Here is a 15,028-nt window from a genome sequence, read left to right as displayed (position 1 = left end):
CAAGAATACGAGTTTCCGGGCACTTCTGGTGCCAAAAACCTATGGCTAGATGGCATCACGGACAGCCCCATCGACGGAACCAACCTCCTAGAGCCGCCGGTCGAAGCCTCTCGACTCAAAACTGCCGCCGTAGGGCCGGTTCCGTGCCTCGAGATCCGCCTCGTACTCGATTCGGGGCCCCGCCGACCCGTAGGTGGTCGAGATTCCTGTGTTACTTGGTGCGGCTAGTCGCCCACGCCCCGGGGGGGCTTCGATCCGCCGAGAGGACGAGAAGAGACGACTCAAAACGACCGACGTGGCATCGGTCCGGAGCCCTGCCGGCCCGGCACGGTCCACTAGTCTGAGAACCTTCTAGGCCTAGCCTGCCGGACGAGGGCAGCAGTTTAAGTTACAAGCGCGAAGTAGAAGCGAAGCACACAGTGGGGGGCCGGGGGGAAGGTGGGAAGCGGAGCACAGAGTGGAGGGGTCCTACGGGAGGTCGGCGATGTAGCACTTGGGGACGCGGTCCGCGTCGACGAGCATGGTAGCGTCGGCGAGGGGCTCGAGCGTCGTCGCCTGCTTCTTGAGGGTGAGGAGCGCGTACTCGAAGCCGTCGATCTTCTTCTGCGCGTCGCGCACGCCGTCCGCGTCGCCGACGGGCACGACTTCCTTGGCGTCCTGGGCCTGCTTGAGGTGGATGGCCGTGTGCTGGATGACCTTGTTCAGGTTGTTGGGCGAGGACAGCTTGTGCACGTCGGCCTGGTCGAAGAAGGAGGGCGTCTCCGGGCCCGTCGCGCCGCCGAGCACGACGGAGACCGTGTGGTTCGACCGCGGGCAGCACGCGCACACGAAGGTGCACGGATTCGGGAGCATGCGCTGCGCGGCCGACGCGTCGGCGACGCCGAAGGCCTGCGAGAGGAGGCTCCGCTTCGCGTCGAGTTTCTCGAGTTGCGAGTCGCTGAAGATGCGGCCGAGGGTCGCGACACTGACCTGGAAGGTCAGCGGCGCGTCCAGGCGCGTGAAGTGGACGACCAGGGCTGGCATCGTCGGGTCGCGAGAAAGGATGCTTGGGGCCCGCGTGCGGTCCTCCTCGAGGATCTCGAAGAAGAGCGCGCCGGCCAACGCGCCCCGCGGCCGGCCCTCGTCGGCGAAGGTGACCGCGACCACGCCATGCAGCGGCAACGCCTTGAGCTTGTCCGTGAGGGGCGCGTCATTGAGGTCCTGGCGTTGGACGACCGCGCTGCCGACCTTGAAGACCAACTTCTCGCGGCGCGGCCGGCCGACGGAAATCGTCGCCGACTCGAGCGCCGCGTTGACCTGGGCCTTCGTGAGCACCAGGTGCGCCTCGAAGCAGGGCGGCCCGCCCGCCGCGCGGTCGCAGTACAGGGCCTCGGACAGCAGAAAGCTGAGGCCGCCGTTCTTGCCCGGCGAGAACTCGTAGTCGACTCCGTCCAACACGAGAAGCACCTTCTTCGTCTTCGCGGCGACGAAGCCCTCGAAGCGCTCCCCCACCGCGTTGCGGATGATCTGCTTCACGGAGCTGAGCGACAGCGTCTCGACCTGCTCCCGCGCGAGCTTCACGACGTAGACGCCGAGCTGCTCGCCGTCCGCGAGCGTGTCGCCCTCCACGGCGCAGCAGAGCTTGACCATGACCGCGGCGTCGCCCGGGCCGTCGGGTCGCAGCAGGCGGGTCACCGGCGACGTCGAGCGCCGCGGCGGCTCCGAGCGGTCGTGCGGCGGCGAGCGGCTGCGGCCGCGGTACGCGGAACCGTCGCGGCGCGGCGGCGCGCGCGAGCTCGAGCGGTAGGCGGCCGAGTCCCGCGACCGGCTGCGGCTCCGCGACCGGCCGCGGCGCGGCGACCGGCTGCGGCGCGGCGCCCGGGAGCGGTCGCGGTCGCGGCGGCGCGGCGGCGGTGGCGGCATTACGTCGGCGGAATTCGGAGCGCGGCGGCTGTCGCCGTCGCGCGCGCGCGACGGGGTGCGAGAGCCGCGCCCGCGACTAGCGGGTCGCCGCCGCCCGTCGCGCGCGCGCGGCGACGACGAACGGTCGCGGCCGACGTCGCGGTCGCGGCTTAGCGACCGCCGCGTAGAGCGCGACGACGAGCGACTGCGTGGCGCGGGGGTGCGGCTGCGCCCGCGCCCGCGCGAGTCGCTTCGCCCGCGGCGGGGGTCATGGTCATGGTGACGGCGCAGGTTGCCGGCCTGAGTGTGGTCCGAGCTTGACATCGTTCAAAGTCCGTGGCCGTCGGGCCGGCGTCTCGCGTCCTGCGCGCGTCTCGCTCTCGAGGCGCCGCGTCCCCGGGGGGTCCGGCCGGCGTCCCGGCGAGGCTCCGGCCGGTCTCGGCCGCGTCCCAATACCCGCGTCCGGGCCGCGTCCGGGCCGCGTCCCGCGCGTCTTTGCTCCGTCCCACCCCGGGTCCCGCGTCCCGCGTCTCGGTCGGCGTCCCGGCCGAGTCCTGCATCCCGCGTCCCCCGCGTCCCGGCCGCGTCTCCGCGTCTCGGCCGCGTCCCGGGGAGGTCTCGGCCGGGTCCCGCGGCGTCCCGGACGCCGCGTCCCGGCGCCGTCCGGCCCGCGTCCCGCGTCCGGCCCGCGTCCCGCGGGTCCCGGCCCCGTCTCTGCCGACGTCCGGGCCGCGTCCCTCGCGTCCCTCGGCCGGCGTCCGGGCCGCGTCCGGGCCGCGTCCCGCGTCCCGGGCGCGTCCCGGGCCGGTCCGGGCGCGTCGGGATCGCGTCCCGCCGCGTCCCGGATCCCGCGTCCCGGCGTCCCGGCGGCGTCCCCGGGACCGCGCGTTGCCTAGGGGCCCCTGCCGGGGGGCGCCGCCCGAAGCCCAAAACGAAGAGGGTACCTTCCCAAAGCCTACGTATGATAACCACAGCTAAAGCTTCGCGCACGCAATGACTGTCCGTCTCGTTTTGCACGGGGAGGAGGCCTAGGGCTACAGTTAGATGCGGGAAAATATGCCATATTGGGCGGAGGTGCGGGGACTGGGCCAGGGAGGCCTCCGCCGCGCCTCCGTCGCGCGCCCGAAAGCTCCCCTCGCGTCGAACCAGCGGCATCCAGGAGTTAATCCAGGAGCGGCTCGAAGTTGACGTTCAACGTGACTTTCGAGGGCAAAAGTGACGGTTGCGATGCGCTGCGGCCCCGGCCGGGCGCGAGGCGACGTCGTCCCGTGCGTGCACGGACGTGTTGTTAGACTTGATGTACGAGGTCACATCGTGCGTGTTGTTTGATGTCGTGCGTGCGCTGCGGCGCCTGCACGCCTGCGGTTTGAAGACCGCTGACGGCCACGCACGAAGGCGCGGGTGTCGAGCCCCACGGGCACCGCCTAACTCGCCCCGCAGAGCCCGGAACGAACACCACACATCATCGTAGCCGCTCGCGCTCGACGAACGATCGTTGAGGTTACGAGTTTCGTTCATCTGTTCGCGCGCGCGGCGCGCCGGCTCCGCTCGTTTCACCGAGACGACCTCGGCCGCGATCGCGCGCGACTCACGTCGCCCGACGGCGCAGACCCGCCGCGCCCGGGTCCGCATGGGTTTGGTACACCCTACGAACCAATCTTCTGGCCGAGACGCGCGCGCTGACGCGCGAAAACGGTGTTTCGATTCGTTTCGAAAGCCCCCAGGGGGGGTCCCACGCGCGGCGCGCGGCACCAGCGGCGAGTTAGCGTACGTAGAATATTTCCCACCTGAGGAATACCCCAATTGAAACGTCGGTCCAGACCGCGTCGATTTTGGTTACGATGGCGACGCGCTGAGTTTTTTTCTAAACTCCCGGACGCAGAACACACCACCGTGCTATTAGTGGAAACTTCTGCTCCGCTACGCTTCCCAAATTCTTACTCTACGAGTTGCGAATTACAGGGAAGGCGCAGCGTGCGCTATAATCCGTATAGCGGACGCGTTTATGGGAGCTGGACCCAGACGGACCATCAAGGCGGTGTGCGCCGCGATCCAGCAGGACGTCGCGGTGCTCGAGAAGACCGTGGCGACGCCGAACGCGTGGCTCGAGGCTCTCTGGTCGTGCTCCTACTCGAAGGCGCTCACGTCTGGCTTGGCTTTCAAGGAATGCGTGGACCGCGCGCAAACGGCCAAGCGCGCGAATCTGGCGCGCGAGCAGCTGCGGCGCCTGAACGAGGCCGTTCGTGACCAGACCGACGGATCGTACGGCACGAACCGCTACGGCTACCGTACCGTGGTGCCATCTTCCTGGTCGGACGAGCGCAAAAACCGGGTGAGATCACTCGTCGCGCAAACAGTTGGCCCCGGGGGCAACTGTCTGGGCAAAGACGAGGCGTGGGCGCACGCACGCGTGGTGGGCATTGACGAGATTCGTCGTCATGCGCCGGTCGACGTCGAATCTCTCAAATTCCTCAGCCGCACGAGCTTTGAGCTCATGGTGCGGAAACTCCGAGAGTGCCGATGGACGCTTCTTGTATACGGGGCCCACCTCGTCTATCGAGGCGGGTTCGTCGGCGCGAATCCAGCGGAAGCCGCGACCGTCGACATGCCTTCTTCTGATATGTACGAGTTGTTTCAGCAGGACAGCGCGCGCGCCCCAGCTGTCGAAGTTGACCCGTTCTTCGACCAGCTCGAAGCTGGCTTGAAGGACTTTTTCGGTGCCGAGACGATACAATCAGAGCCATGGATCCAGCAGTGGGCCAACAAAAACGCTCGACTTTCCATGGATGAATACAACAGACTTTTCAAGGGGTCACGACAGACAATTCGAGAACGCTTTCACGATGAATCGCTGCCTCCCGCGACGCTTCGCGGCACCGTTCGCAATTGGGACAAGCACGACGACTTGAGTCTGACAAACAATAATTGCGCTCCAGAGTTAGCCAAGCCAATGCGTCCTGCCGCCATCATCGACCTCACTTTCCCCGACGACGCCGAGTCGGTCCCGCAAGCGCCGAGCGCCTGGCCGGACCGAGATCCGCACAGCGAGGATTTTCGCTTCATTCCGTTGCAAACGGCTTCGTGCCGAACCGGGACTACCACAAGCATGACCGCGGCGTTGAAAATTAGCACCGACATCCGAAAATTGTCTTCGAACCTCAGCCGGGCCACTCTGTTCGTCCCCGTCATCCCCGACGTCGTCGATGTCGTTCTCGATTGCTACATCTCGGGCCTTTCTTAGGATCTCTCTCATTTTAAAAACTCCATGATTTACATCACCTTCTCGAGCGCCTGGTCGCGCCGCCGCTCCTGGGCGGCGACGGCGGCCTTCTTCGTCGCGAGGCAGTCCGCGAGGAGCTTCGCGTCGGCCCGGCAGTCCGCGCAGGCGACGGCGCGGTCGAGGATGAGGACGCACTTGTCGTACTGGCGCAGCGCGAAGAGCGCCCGGGCGACGCGGTAGTTCCACTTGCCGACGGGGTCGCCGGGCTTCGCCGTGCGCACGGCGCCCGCGGCGTAGGTGAAGGCCTGGGCCCAGTTCTTCTTCTTCAGGTAGACGGCCGCGAGGTTGCCCGACGCCTTGGCGTCGTCCTCGTCGATCTTCAGCGCGCCGAGGTAGGCGAGCTCGGCGTCGTCGAGCTTGCCCGCGCGGAAGGCCTCCGAGCCCCGGTCGCGGAGGAACGAGCCCTCGGCGGGGCCGTAGTCCTTGCCGAGCTTCTTGGGCGCGTCGCAGACGACGGTCTCGCTGTAGCGCTTGTCGAAGACGGCGTGCGACGGCGGCGCGCCGCGCGGCGGCGGCTCGGGCGCCGCGTCGAGGCGCACGGGCGCGTCGCACGCGACGACCCGGTACGAGTCGAGGTCGCCGAGCTTGGGGTCGAGCCGCTTCTTCGGCCGCGGCGCGCCGCCGATCTTCTTCGGCGGCGCGACCGTCGCGAGCTTCCGCGGCGCATCGCAGACGCGGTCCTTGTAGTAGCGCTGGTCGTGCAGCGCCTTGTTCGTCGCGCCGGGCGCGCCGTCCTTGCGCGGACCCAGGTCCGGCTGCGCCTGCTGCGGCGGCGGTGATGTCGCCTCGAGCTCCGACATCGGTCGAGCTCTGCGGCGCTCGGGAGACGATTTGCCACTGCGGTTCACGCAAAAAGAACAACATGCAACATCCCCTTCAACATTAATCGCCGCGTGCGTTTTTTCGCCGCGTCTCGACCGCCCACGTTACGCAAGATGCCACCAGTTATACCGAATGAACGTCGCGGGAGCGTCCTGTGTACAAAGACGCCAGGGGCAAAAAGCCGCGCCGCGTCGCCCGCGCGCCGGTCCGCGGGACGTCGCGACCACCTTCCGCCAAACAAGAAGTGAGACACAGCAAACACAGACCCAAAATGCGCACACAAGACAAGTAAAAGCGAAAGGAAATTAGGCCCGACGGCCTAAAGCTCGTTCTTGTAGGAGATGGCGCCGTACTCGGGCATGCCGCGGTAGCCCGTGTTGGGTCGGTCGCGCTGGAGGATCTTGTCGTAGGCGAGGACGACGACCGAGATGACGACGATCGTGATGTAGATCCAGGCGGCCGCGAAGCACTGCTTGGCGGCCGTCGCGGGGTGGTCGACGCCGACGACCTGCGATCGCGCGCGCGCGCGGCGTTCCGCGACGCGCGGCGGAGGCGTTCGCGGCGCGGGGCCGCGGACGTAGAGCGGCTGCCGGTTGAGGAGCGAGCCGATGAAGCAGAGGAAGACGACGCCCGTCGAGGCGAAGACGGAGCAGCACTTGGCGCAGCCGACGGCGCCTGCGCGGGCGCGCGCGTCGCGGGACGGGTCGCGCGCGGGCCGTCGGCGCGGTGCCGCGCGAGGGCCGGGCTGCTGCATGACGGACGACGCGCGGCCGACTGGGTAGCGGCGCGCGGCGACGAGAGGCTGGCCGCGGCGCCGGCGCGGCTCGAGCTCTTGACTCTGCCGCAGTCGCGCCGCCAGACTCGCCGGAGAGCGCCGTCGCCGCGATGCCGTCGACCAAAAAAAAACCGGAGGTGGAGAAGGCGGACCAGTGCCTCCAGGCCGTGGTCATCGCCGAGGCCTTCGACGGCGCGTTCCGGCCCGTGGGCGCGCCCAAGGCGCTGATGGAGCTCTGCGGGCGGCCCGTGCTCGAGTACACGCTCCGCTTCCTCGCGTCGGCGGGCGTCGGCGAGATCTTCGTGCTGTCGTCGGCGCACCACGTCGGCGCCGTGCGCGCCTTCGTCGAAAAGCGGAGCGGCGAGGGCGACTGGATCACCGCGCGCGACGGCTCGCCCGTCGCCGTGCGGTGCCTGTCGATGGCGGGCTGCTCGACCGCGGGCGACATGCTCCGGGAGCTCGACCAGCGCGGCGTCGTCAAGTCGGACCCGTTCCTCATGTGCGGCGGCGACGTCGTCGCGCGCTGCGACAACATGGACGCGATCATCGCGGACCACGTCGAGCGCAAAAAGACCAAGGACGCGGACGCCACTCTAACGATCCTCATGGCGCCCGGCGGCGACCGCTTTCGCCGCTGCGTGCCCCTCGGCGGGCCCGACGAGGATCTGGTCGTGTGCCTCGACGCCGCGTCGGGCCGCGTGCTCGCGTGGCACGCGAGCCGGAGCGCGGGCCAGGCGAAGCTCGCGTTCCCCGTCGAGGCGCTCTGCCAGGCACAGCGCACAAAAATCCGCGCGGATCTGGTGGACTGCGGCGTCGACGTCTGCTCCCAGGAGGTGCTCTTCCGCTACAGCGAGAACTTCGACTACCAGGACGCGCGCCGCGACTTCCTCCACAACGAGGTCGCGAACACGGAATTGGGGCAACGGGCGTACGCGCGCGTCTTGGGGCCCGCGGAGGGCTTCGGCGTCAAGGTCGCGGACCCGCGCGCGCTCGACTTCGTCGCGCGGGACCTGCTGTGCGGCTGGTACGCGCCGGAGCTCAAGCCCAAGGGTGTCGAAGTTACACAGGCGTGCTGGCGCGATCCCGCGGACGGCAAGCCCCCGCGGTCGACGACGGTCAAAGCGCCCGTGTCGCTGGGCGCGGGCTGCGCCCTCGGCGCGGGCTGCGTCGTCCGCGAGTCGACGCTCGGCGCGGGCTGCGTCTTGGGCGACGGCGCGGTCGTCGCGGGCTCGCATCTCGGCGCGGACTGCGTCGTCGGCGCGGGCGCGGCCCTCGACCAGTGCCTCCTCGCCGCGGGCGTCGAGGTCGGGGCGAACGCGACCGTCGCCAGGGGCTGCGTCCTCGGCGAGGGCGTCGTCGTCGGCGCCGGCGTGCACCTGCCGCCCTTCTGCCGCGTGACGGCGAAGCGGCCGCGCGACGCGGCGGCGGCGGCCGCGAGCGACGCGGCGCTCGTCGGGCCCGACGGCGTCGGCCGCGCCTTCGCCGAGGCCGACGACCCGCCGAGCGACGACGACGACGACGACTTCGGCGGCGCCGCGGCGGGGCGCGACGACTACGACTCCGACGACACCGACGACTCGACCAAAAAGACGCGGAGCCGCGACCCGACGCTCGGCCTCATGGCGAACGCGGCCGCGGCCGAGGCGCGCGAGACCAAGTGGCACGCCTACCCCGACGACGACGACGACGATGAGCTCACCGTCGACGGCGGCTTCGACGACGGCGAGGCCTTTGGGGGCGGCGACGACGACTTCGGCGGCGGCGACGCGCCGGCGTTCGCGGCGCCCGCGGGCGCGAGCGACGCGGCGTTCATGGAGACGGTGCGCGAGATGATCAAGACGGGCCACAAGAACGGCTCCGCCGTCGACAGCATGGTCATGGAGATCAACTGCTACAAGCTCAGCGAGAACCGGTCCTTCCGCGACGCCGCGCGGCCCGCGCTCGAGGCCGTGCTCGACATCGCGTTCGCCGAGGGCGACGGCCACAAGAACGCGGTGCTCAGCGCCCTCAAGGCCCAGCTCTCGCGCTGGCAGCCCCTCCTCGCCAAGGTCCTCGGCTTCGGCGACGTCGCCGAGGAGCGCCACGCGGCGGCCTGCCTCGAGGCGCTCGCGCCGCTCGGAGCCGGGCCACGCGCGCGCGCTCCTCGCCGACCCGGCGACATCCTCTCCGGCGAGGGCATCCTCGCCTGGGGCGAGGCCGCGGCGCCGGAGCTCCGCGCCGCGGCGCCCGTCGCCCAGCTCCTCGACTTCCTCGAGCAGTCCGACTCCGAGAGCGACGAGGACAGCGACTAAACCTTTCACGGGACCGCGATGATGAGCTTCCCGGCGTTCGCGCCCCGGTAGATGTCCTCGAGCGCCCGGGGCGCCGCCGCGAGGCCGCGGCGCACCTCCTCGCGGTGGACGAGGGACCCGTCGGCGACGAGGCGCGCGAGGTCGTCGAGCGCCGCCGGGAACGCGGCCGCGTGGTCGAAGACGAGGAAGCCGGCCATGGACGCGCGCTTGACGAGGAGGTGGCGCTCGAGGCGCAGGCCGCGCGGCGGCGGGGACCACGCGGCCGTGCCCGCCGTCCCGACGACGACGACGCGCGCGCCGACGTTGAGGAGCGGCGCGACGGCGTCGAGCTGGTCGCCGCCGACCATGTCGTAGAAGACGTCGATCCCGTCGGGGCACGCCGCGGCGACGGCCGCGCCGAGGTCGCCCGTCGCCTTGTAGTCGACGCAGGCGTCGTAGGCGAACGCGTCGACGCAGAGCGCGGCCTTGGCGGCGCCGCCGGCGACGCCGACGGCGCGGCAGCCGGCGCGCTTCGCGAGCTGGCCCACGGCGGAGCCTGCGGAGCGTCGTCGCGCGTCCGGGCGCGCGAGCGCCCCCTCGCTCGACGCCGGGCGGCGCCGACGGCGCCCGCGGCCGTCGAGCAGAGCACGGTCTCGCCGGCCTTCGGGCGGCCGACCTCGCGGAGGCCGAGGTAGGCCGTGAGGCCGTTGATGCCCAGCACGCCGAGCGCCAGCGACGGCGGCGCCGTGGCCTCGTCGACGACGCGGAACAAGGGCTCAGCCGGGTCCGCGATGCCTACGGACGTCGCGTTTCCTGGTGCGAGATGTCGCTCGACGCGGTGCGGCGCCGTACTCCTGCCAGCCCGTGCGGCCGGCGACGAGCGCGCCGACGGCGACGCCGTCGAGCGCCGACGCGACGACCTCGCCGACGCCGAAGGCGAACATGGTGTCCCCGGTGGGCACCGACGCGTAGTTCTGCACCGTCGAGATCCAGCCCTTCATCGCCGGCTCCACGGAGACGAAGCGGTTGCGCACGAGCACCGTGCCGTCGCGCAGCTCGGGCAGAGGGGCGTTTTTCTCCACGACAAAATGGGACGCGAGCGGGTTCGCCGCGGCGCGCTCCGCGAGCACGACGCGCTGCTGCGTCGTCGGCAGGGCTGAGAAGCCGCGGCGAAGCTGCTGCGACTTCGCGATGCGAAGTAGCAGTGCCATCGCGATTGAGAGGCAGCCCGTCGGCACCATCGGCGCGGGGCGGCATTACCGAGGAGTTGCCGCTGCGCCGGGCTCTTCATCAACAGCGACTGTCAAGGGAGCTATGGTAAAATTGACGGCCCGTCGGGCAGTCGTGCTCGGCGCCAGGAGCTCACCAGAGAGTGCCGACTTGGAAATTCCTTCGCGCGACGGTGATGCGGAGTTCTGCGACGCGACCGCGATCGCGCTCGAACAGAGGTCGCGCGCGCGTTCTCGGGCGCTAACAACGACGGGGGCTCATGTCAGATCGGCGCCCGCGGCGCGCAGCCTCGCGGCGGGCCGCGGTGCCGATGCCCGCCCTTCTCGGATGCGCGTTGCCGCTGGCGCTGCTTATGCACCGGGAACCCGCGTCGCCTGCGTCGCTTCGCCTGCGACGGCCGCGTCGGGGATTGCTCGGGCGCCCGACGTCGGGGCCGCGCGCGCGCCGTCCAGCGTGGGCGCCGGCGCGAAGCGCGACGTGACGCCAGTCAACGGGTTCGCCCGAACAGTTCCGGCGGCGGCGGCGTCTACGGCGGCGACCTCGGCGATGTCGACGGCGTGCCCCGCGCCTCCAGTCCGTCGGCCTCTTCGGCAACGCCGGCCTCCTCACGGCCGCGGACTCCTACCTCGTCGGCGACAACATGCGCATCGAGGTCGAGGACATCGTGGCGGGCTAGTGCGACATCGTGCCCGGCGGCTTCTCCTACGAGATGCAGACGGTCCAGATCGACGCGCTCTCGAACGCGTCGGGCTCCTTCAAACGCAGCTTCGAGGACCAGGAGACGGGATACATCGCTGTCGACGCGCCCGTGATCGAGTCCAAGTACGCCGCCGAGGCCCTCGACACCATCTTCACGGCTGACGTCGTCGCCGAGGGCTACGAGCCGTCCAAGGGCATCCACCGCTTCACGGTCACCTACGCGCGCGAGGTGCGCACGCTCACGCAGGGCGCGCAGGACGCGCCGCTCATGGTCGCCTACATCGGCGACGTGTCGCCGTCGTCGACGGCCGATGTCGCCGTCGCCGTCGCCTCCGGCGCGTCCCTCGACGTGACCTGGAACGGCGCCACGTACGCCGCGGAGCGCGTCGCCGCGGTCGCCGCTTTCGCCGCCGTTCTTCGCCGTGCCGCCGTCGTCGGCGCCGCCCAGGCCGGCGCCGCCCAGGAGGAGCGTCTCTGCTGCTCGCCGGAGCTCGGCGGTGGCCCCGCGCCGCCGTCGAGCCGCTCGGCGGCTCGACGACGCGACGCGCACGCCGTGGTGGCTCACCCCGCTATTGTAGCCGGAAAACCAAGTGACGAGATATGGCGGGGCGTGGCCCGCGCTTGTGTATGTCTCCCTCGGGCGGATAAGCGACGCCTATAAGTCAACCCACGCTCCAGAACGACCGGAACGGCCCGCGCGTTTTCGAGGTCGCCGCGGAGGGCCCGCGCGCCGGAATGGAAATCTTTTGCCAATCGCTCCCCACCGCAATCGCGCCTGGATTACCCCCACGGCCACGCTCCTTCGCATCGGTTGTAAGCTGGGCGGAGCCGTAGGGGTCCTAGAAGCGGGCGGACGGGCCGTCAAAGAGTGCTCCTTTCATGCAACACAAAAATTTCAGCCAGCCACGCAGTGCGCTTGCAGCACCTCGCCCGCGCTCGCGAGTCACCCCTATCGTCTCCTCTGTTGTCGCGCACGCCCCGTGCAACAACACCTCGGCTGCGGGAGCGCTTTGGCACGCGCCTCAGAGGTGTCACTAGCGCTGGTGCAAGCGCTGCATGCACGGCTTCGCCCCTAGACGCCGCACGGGACTCGGCGGACCAGTCACTTGGCTGGTGCTCTGGGCGTCGGCAGCGGTCAGCTTCACGCCGCGCTGCACGCGCCTCCGAGGCGGCTCCATGGTCGACAACGCCCCGCGCCTGGTTACGGGCAGCGGCGGCGCGCCGACCGCTGCCGTCAGCACTTCGGCCAACGCGGGCGACGGGTCGGGGCTCGACTCGCTCTGCACGCGCGGCGACGTCGCCATCTCCGCGGTAGTCACGGAGCGGTCCGGCCTCGCGGACGTGCCGCTCGGCGGGCCGCTGACGGCGGAAGGCCAGGAGCAGCACGTGCGGCCGGCCGCGCCGCCCGCGATCGCGACGGCGCTCACGCTCGGCGCCGTGTCCACGGAGGTGCACCTCGCGCGCGGCGGCGAGCTCGGCGACGCGGCGCCCGGGGGACACCTTCGCGCCCGCGTTGAGGAGCTCCGGCGCGACCTGGCGGCCCGGCCGGTGGCCGGCCGGTCGGCGTCCGAGCTTTGGCGCGGCGCGGTCGGCGAGCCTTTGACGGAGACCGTCTCGTTGCGGAGCCGCGGCGCGGAGGCCATGGACACCGGCGGCGGCGGCGGCGCGCCCATGGGCGTCGACGTGCCGAAGCTCATGAAGGATATGGTCGAAGCCAAGTGGGAGGAGGTTGAGAAATATGTGGGGCAGAAAGGAGGAACGTTCGCGAAGCATAAAGACGCCTCGGGTGCGTTCGTACGCTACGACAAGGCGCGCTTCGAGGTCAACTGGGGCGAGGGCCTCCCGCCGGAAGGCCTGGCGAGCGAGGAGCTGTTGGAGGAGCTCACTGCGTGCTCGATCGAGATGCTCAGGCGGAAACTCGAGCAGACGGACGCGTCGTCGTCGTCGCCGCCTCGAAACTGCGAGGGCCGCGCGGACTTCGAGGGCGTCGAGAGCGGCGTCGAGGGCGTGTCCAGCGGCTTCGGCGAGGAGGGCGCCGTGGACGAGGAGCTCCTGAAGGCCGTGGCGGGCGCCGCGGCGGTTATGACCTACGCGTTGATCAGCGGCCGCGACGGCGTCGTGGTGACGTTGTGGATCAACGGAGGGTGGCTCAAGCTCCACGGCGGCCATTGCGCGGCTCCGGGTCCATTTCTCGCGTGCAAACGCGCGACATATCCGAAAAACTCGCGTGTCCCTCGCAGACAACACGCATTACTACCTCGTCCTCGCGATCGAGGAGGGCACGTGCGAGCTCTCGACGTTCCTCAAGTCGAGCTTCGACAAGCTCGGCCTGCCCATGCAGTGGCGCGGCTCGGAGACGACGGGCCGCGTCGGGCGCGCGACGGCGTCCTTCGCCCGGGACTCCGCGCGCGCGGGTCGTTCTTCGCGCGCGTCGTTCCTCGCGCGTTCTTCGGATCACGGTGCTTCTACGTCAGGTACTTCCGGGAACTGGCGGCCCTCTGCGCCTTCACGCTCGACCCGGCGGAGGCAGAGCGCCTCTGCGCCAATTTCAGGCACCTCATATATAACCCGGACAAGGAGGGCACGGGCAACTCGCTCTACGAGCACGACGAGGTCCTCCAGAAGTACGCGGCCCGCGTCGCCGGCGGCAAGCTCCAGGCCCTGCTCGACGTGTTCAAGGCGCCGAAGTTCGGCGCCCAGGGCGACGCCGGCGCCAAGAAGACGAACCGCAACGGCGAGACGCGCAACTCCAAGTCGCACGCCATCTGCGAGGCGGACGGCAACTTCTACGTCCGCGAGCGCTCGACGGACTTCGACATCGCCTACTTCGACTCCCACGCCAAGGCCGCGGGCCTCGTCTGCGTCCTCGACTCGCCCATCCTCGACGTCTACTTCCGCCGCGCCGTCGCGCGCCTCGACGGCTTCCTCGCGCCCTGCCTCCGCGACTTCGTCCGCGAGGCCGCTCCGCTGCGCGCGTTCTGCGCGGAGCTCGACCTCGGCGACTTCGCGACCTGGGCCAAGGGCGCCTCCATGATGGAGGCCGCCGCTACGCCGGCGCTCTACCTCGAGGGCAAGGTCGACAAGCGCTACATGGCGGACACGATCAAGCTCGCGCTCAACCAGGGCCTGCGCGGCGACTACGCGCTCCTGTGCCGCTTCCACAAGCTCGTCTACGACTTCCGCAAAGGCAAGAACGTCGCGCTCGCGCGCTGGTTGGACGTCTTCGAGGACGTGCGCGACGACCTCGAGAAGCTCGACGCGTCGATCTCCTGGAGCCCGCGCGGACCCGCGTAGCTCGGTTCTTCTTCGCGTCCGCGCGCCGACGCGCGCGGCCCCTCCGCAGGTTCATCGCGCGGCTCGAGAACCTCGTCGCGCGCGCGCGCCGCGAGCACGGCATGAAGCGGGGCGACGACGACGACTTCGAGGAGGACGACGACTTCGAGGACGACGACGACTTCGAGGAGTTGCACGCGATCGCCGAGGAGTCGCCCGCCGAGGCGGACCTCGACACGAGCGTCGGCGCGGCGCGCGTCGACGCGTCTTCCAACGGCGCGGGCGCGTCCGTCGGCGCCGGCGCTTCGACGACCGCTTCGGCGTTCGCGCGGCCGCGGCTCCCGATCCCGACGGAGGCGGAGCTCCGCGAGAAGCTCGCGGCCGACGTCATGGGCGTCGTCTTCTCAGGGCGGCTCGACGCGGATCCGCGGCGCTACGACTGCGCGACGTGGCGCCTGCGGGCGCTCGTCGAGCGCAAGCTAAAGGTGCTGGGGCACCGCGACAAGTGGATGCAGGAGGCGTTCGCGAGCGTCGTCGCGGCCCAGGGCAAGGAGGCCAAGGCGCGGAAGGCGCTGGCTGCCGCGGAGCTGAAACTTGGTCTCGCGGTGCTCGGCCTCGGATCGTCCGATCGCGACCTCGAACAGGTCGCGGCCGCGAAGCAGATGCTCGCCGTGGCCGCGGACTGCGTCGCGGCCAAGGTCGCCGTGGTGAGCGCGAGGGAGTGCCTCTGGCGCGACGCGGAGGAGAAGAAGATGGAGCGCTTCGTGGAGCGCTTCGCGGAGCTGAGCTTCGTGCACC

The 15,028-nt window shown here is 70.2% G+C and overlaps 3 protein-coding genes across 3 annotated transcripts; all 3 read right to left on the bottom strand.

Annotated features, from left to right (window-relative positions):
- Window positions 1–371: 371 nt before the first annotated feature.
- AURANDRAFT_71855 (expressed protein) lies at window positions 372–2,238 on the bottom strand (the record flags this gene model as incomplete). The annotated part of the gene is made up of 1 exon (XM_009039717.1): window positions 372–2,238. One exon carries the CDS (start codon window positions 2,203–2,205, stop codon window positions 469–471), a length of 1,737 nt encoding a protein of 578 aa, XP_009037965.1.
- Window positions 2,239–5,151: 2,913 nt separating this feature from the next.
- AURANDRAFT_65051 (hypothetical protein) lies at window positions 5,152–5,961 on the bottom strand (the record flags this gene model as incomplete). Its single annotated transcript, XM_009039716.1, has 1 exon — window positions 5,152–5,961. The coding sequence occupies one exon, from the start codon at window positions 5,959–5,961 to the stop codon at window positions 5,152–5,154; it is 810 nt and encodes a 269-aa protein (XP_009037964.1).
- Window positions 5,962–9,054: 3,093 nt separating this feature from the next.
- On the bottom strand, window positions 9,055–10,029 carry AURANDRAFT_59128 (hypothetical protein; the record flags this gene model as incomplete). Its single annotated transcript, XM_009039715.1, has 3 exons — window positions 9,055–9,584; window positions 9,635–9,823; window positions 9,864–10,029. 3 exons carry the CDS (start codon window positions 10,027–10,029, stop codon window positions 9,055–9,057), a joined length of 885 nt encoding a protein of 294 aa, XP_009037963.1.
- Between the last annotated feature and the right edge of the window lie 4,999 nt (window positions 10,030–15,028).

Source organism: Aureococcus anophagefferens (assembly GCF_000186865.1).
Source record: "Aureococcus anophagefferens unplaced genomic scaffold AURANscaffold_12, whole genome shotgun sequence".
Taxonomy (NCBI): domain Eukaryota; class Pelagophyceae; order Pelagomonadales; family Pelagomonadaceae; genus Aureococcus; species Aureococcus anophagefferens.
This window is presented reverse-complemented; position numbering and strand designations above follow the sequence as displayed.